The 4332-nt window shown below is 36.7% G+C and overlaps 1 protein-coding gene across 1 annotated transcript; it reads right to left on the bottom strand.

The window, feature by feature from the left end:
* Window positions 1-765: 765 nt before the first annotated feature.
* Window positions 766-4044, bottom strand: LOC145160008 (cysteine-rich receptor-like protein kinase 2). The gene is made up of 8 exons (XM_079079066.1): window positions 3469-4044; window positions 2781-3178; window positions 2565-2684; window positions 2277-2407; window positions 1898-2108; window positions 1582-1813; window positions 1323-1482; window positions 766-1162 (listed from the first exon to the last, which is right to left on the bottom strand). Exons 1-8 carry the CDS (start codon window positions 3879-3881, stop codon window positions 860-862), a joined length of 1968 nt encoding a protein of 655 aa, XP_078935192.1. The 5' UTR covers window positions 3882-4044; the 3' UTR covers window positions 766-859.
* Between the last annotated feature and the right edge of the window lie 288 nt (window positions 4045-4332).

The following is a 4332-nucleotide window of genomic DNA, read 5'->3' as shown; positions in this document are numbered from 1 at the left end:
GTTCGAAGAACTCTATCATAGCAGTCTTGATAGACCCAAACAGCTCCGGTATCTGCTCTCGGACAATAGAAACAACCTCCTCGCGAAGGATCTCCCTAACCCGGTCCTCGGTCGATCTTGGCCCATCCTGGCCACCTGCTCCGCCTCCTGATCCCAATATGTCCTCTTTTATTGGCTACTTGGATGTGGATTGGGCCCATTGTATTGAAACTTGAGAGCTCCATATACGACTATTCTATCTTCCTTGGTGGTACTCTTGTGTCTTGTGCTAAAAATAAACCTCATAGTTTCCTGTTCTAATTGTGAGTCTGAATATCAAACTATTGAAAATATCGCTACTATAATGGTCTGAATTACACACCTTCCTTGCAAACTTCTTGCCTTGCCTCCCGATCGACTAATATTGTTGTGTGACAACCGGAATGCTCTCGATCACATTACTCTCTTTCTTATCTCCCATAAATGCGCCAATCAAATTGACATTTATTATAGATTTGCGAACTTGTTTCTTCTGACTATATGTATACCCGCTTTATAACAACCATGCACATTTTAATTAACTAGCAGACACTTTTACCAAGAGTCTACCGTGCCCTCTATTTGAATAGTTGTGTGCGAAGGTATGTGTTTGTCTTCAACCTCTTCGCTTGACGGGGGTATTAGGGATAGGATTTGATAATTATTGTATTTCATGTAATTTATGATAGTTTGTTAAAACCATATCTTTTCCCTATTGTATATCCTTGTACTATATAAACTCTTGAATACATACAATAAGATTCAGGTGATTTTATAACCCTTATATTATTCTATATATTTATACAATTTAAAACCAGTAATGTTTTATAAAATGAGGTTTTTAACGGCCAGAAACTTGAACACTGGAGGCAGTGGCATTAGAGGACAATGATATCGAGGTATCAATTGGAATCTTTATATCATCTTCGTGAAAGGTAGATCTTACTGGTGGTATTTCATCTAGAGATTTGTCACTTAAAAGCGTAACAACTTCAGACATTGCCGGCCTTGCAGAAACCTGTGTCTGAGTGCACATTAATGCTATCTCTATTATCTTCATTACATCTTCTGCTGCATATTCACTAGCATCTAGCCTGTTGTCAATTAGATTCACATGTGTTCCATTCTCGTATAGATTCCAAGCCTATCATACACATAATAGAATAAAAGTAAATAAGACTTCACCAAGTTTATGATATCTTCATATAATAAATCATTGCATCACTTAATGCACTACAACTAAGAAACAAGAAGAGAAAGCAACACTATAGAAGATCATTGATCCTTGACTTTACGAATCTTACATGATCAAGGAGGCTTTGATTAACTGATTTATCATCTATGACATCGTGGCACCTCTTGCCACTAATGATTTCAAGGACCACAATACCAAAGCTGTATGTATCCACTTTCTCAGACAATTGCCCATGAATAGCATATTCTGGTGCTACATAACCACTATCCCTGGTAAGATTAAACATGTTTATTAGGGACAAATTTTTATCAGGAGAACAAGAGAAGTAAGAACTGGTAGACAATTTATATGCATTCATTTAAACATACAAGGACCCTGCCAGTTTGGTGCTAAGATGAGTCTTGTCTTCTGGTAGGAGCCTTATCAACCCAAAATCTGCGATTTTGGGCTGTAGTTCATCATCAAGGAGAATGTTGCTCGTTTTTATATCCCTATGAATAATGGTAACATGATATTGTTCATGTAGATATGCAAGACCCCTTGCTGTCCCAAAGATAATCTCAAACCTCTGTCTCCAACTTAGGTTCCTTGATTTGTCACCTGTCCATAAAAAGTAACTTCAGCAGATGCAAAATGGAGATAAACTCGAAGAACTCATAAGCTAAATAAGATGCTTCAACTCACCATAAAGGAATTGATCAAGACTACCATTGTCCATGAACTCGTGGACAAGAAATAAGAGCGGCCCTTTGCTACAATATCCAAGAAGTCGAATAAGATGTCGGTGATGAACATTGCTAATGATCTTAAGTTCATCATCAAAGTGTATTTTTCCTCTAGTGGAGGCCATAACTGTTTTTTTAATTGCAACAGTTTCCCCATCTTTTAGAGTGCCCTGCATAACATTACCATATACAAACAGTGAAGTGAAGTAAATGACCATACTATCAATCATGGGTTCATGCATCAAATGCCGGTTATTACACTTTATCTTCTAAAAAATACAATTATGTTAGTACTCTGTCTCTAGTAAGAAATATATATTTTCAACCTTAAGTATTACCTTATATACTTCACCAAACACCCCACCTCCAATTTTGTACTCGTCACTAAAGTTCTCAGTGGCTACTTTTAAATCATTGTAGCTATATCTTGCTGGACCTTGTAGCAACTCAGTTGATCCAGTTGATTTATCTTCAGATTGGAAACAAAAAAATAAAGGGAACAGATCAGGAAGATGTAAATATGCTCTAAGATATCCAGTACAATGTTAGACCAACATAAGTTCACATAGTAATCAAACAGTTATTAGTTACAGAATTCCATGCAAACTGGTGAATCTGTTGTTTACCTTGTTGGCTACGACTCGTCTTTTTTGATCTGAGACGCCATAAGACAAATGCAAGAACAAGCAACAGAAGGCATACACCTCCAACGACTCCCCCAATTATGGACCTCTTGTTTGAATTTCCTATGTTGCGTAGATATGAAAAGAAATATTCATCAATACAATACTTTATACCCAATAACTTGAAAAGGGTGGTTTCTAAAAGAGTAGAGGTCTCACCATCCCAAAGGAGAGGTGTGATATTAGTTGTCTGGTTTTGCCCAAAAAACGGAGTGCTGGAATACCTCATAAAACAACCATTGTCAATAGCTCGACCATTAGTGTTGGGAAGACAATCATCTAAAGAACTATATCTTGAATTCAAACAATCTTCACAAACACTTTGGCTTAAGTTTAGATTGCATTGGGCAATTGCGTAAACTGTTCCAGAACGATCAGGTAAAGCCCTTGTTGAAGCTGCATAAAAATCTGATGTTCTTGGTGTTGCTGTTCGAAGGTCTGATATCAATCCTTCTACCGTTTTTCTGAACTCTGTTTGCTGCGGCGATTTTGTATTACCACACATTACAATACCAGCCCGAATGTTGGCATCCGCATAGAAGTTATTATTCTCGTATCTACATCATAATTATATTTATTATACCTTTTTTGATGAGGATGAATAATTTAGAAACATTAAATTTATCTTGATATTAATACTTTAATACTTGAAATATAAAGTTTCTGAAGTTGACTTTCCATTGGGAGATGGAGTATTTCGTTAGAAAACAAAGTAATAACAAACTTCTCTTACTAATCTTGATCTATACAAAAATTGCATAATAGATGGATTGCATAAAAAATCGAAAACGAAATAAATTAAGTCATATACAACTATACAAGTAAGAAATTTAAAGAGCATAAGCACCTGAGATCGCAGTCATTGTAAAAAGCATGAGCTCCATTGCCACGCCCACAAACTCTCAACTGAGAGACAGCATAGTCAAAACAAGCAACACAATTGGTGGTGGAGACATATCCCCGGCATGAGGCAAGGCCCCAAACGGACTCTCCATTGAGCAAAGTACGTGCAACAGCATAGCGTACACGGTTCACCAACAGCTGCCGGCGGAGGCTAGAAAGGGTGGTGTTGAGATTCCGGTAGAAATATGTTTCGTTCATACCGAAATATTGACTACAATAATATCTCATCAGAGTGCTATTTCTATCACTAGACGTCTGTGATGTCACAGGCTTTGCCATGGATAGGAACATCATCATCACCATCAGACAAGCCAGCCGCCATGAGAACAAGCTTTTTTCCACTTGTTTCAGGTTCATCTCTGGTTCTGTACTTCTGCTATCTGGGTTTCTCCTTTAATATATAATTGATGTTTCGGTAATGTAAGAAGAAAAATATTCCTAAAATGATATAGGAGACGAGGGGAGAAAGTCGTTTCAGGGAATTGAAAATTCAATTTCAAATGTTATTTTCCATCGGTCAATAGCGGGTGCCGAACAGATAGATACTATTTGGGTAGTGATTATTTTAGCTGGTTGACGAATACTTTTGTGGGCGAAATGGAACTCCTCATCCAGCGAGGACAAAGTGGCTATTGTTTTGAGTTTGAAACTTTTTTTCTTTTTTTTTGGAAATTAAGTAATCTAATCATTAAATAAAATTTTCAAAAAAAACAACCATTTTTTTCAGTTTTTTTGAAAATAAATATTTTCTCGAGAATGTCTAATTCCGGAATACTATTTAAATCCTTGGAGTTTTTTTTTTCCAAAA

The sequence above is a fragment of the Lactuca virosa genome, chromosome 2 (assembly GCF_052849685.1).
Source record: "Lactuca virosa cultivar CGN04683 chromosome 2, Lactuca_virosa_CGN04683_v6, whole genome shotgun sequence".
NCBI lineage: Eukaryota > Viridiplantae > Streptophyta > Magnoliopsida > Asterales > Asteraceae > Lactuca > Lactuca virosa.
This window is presented reverse-complemented; position numbering and strand designations above follow the sequence as displayed.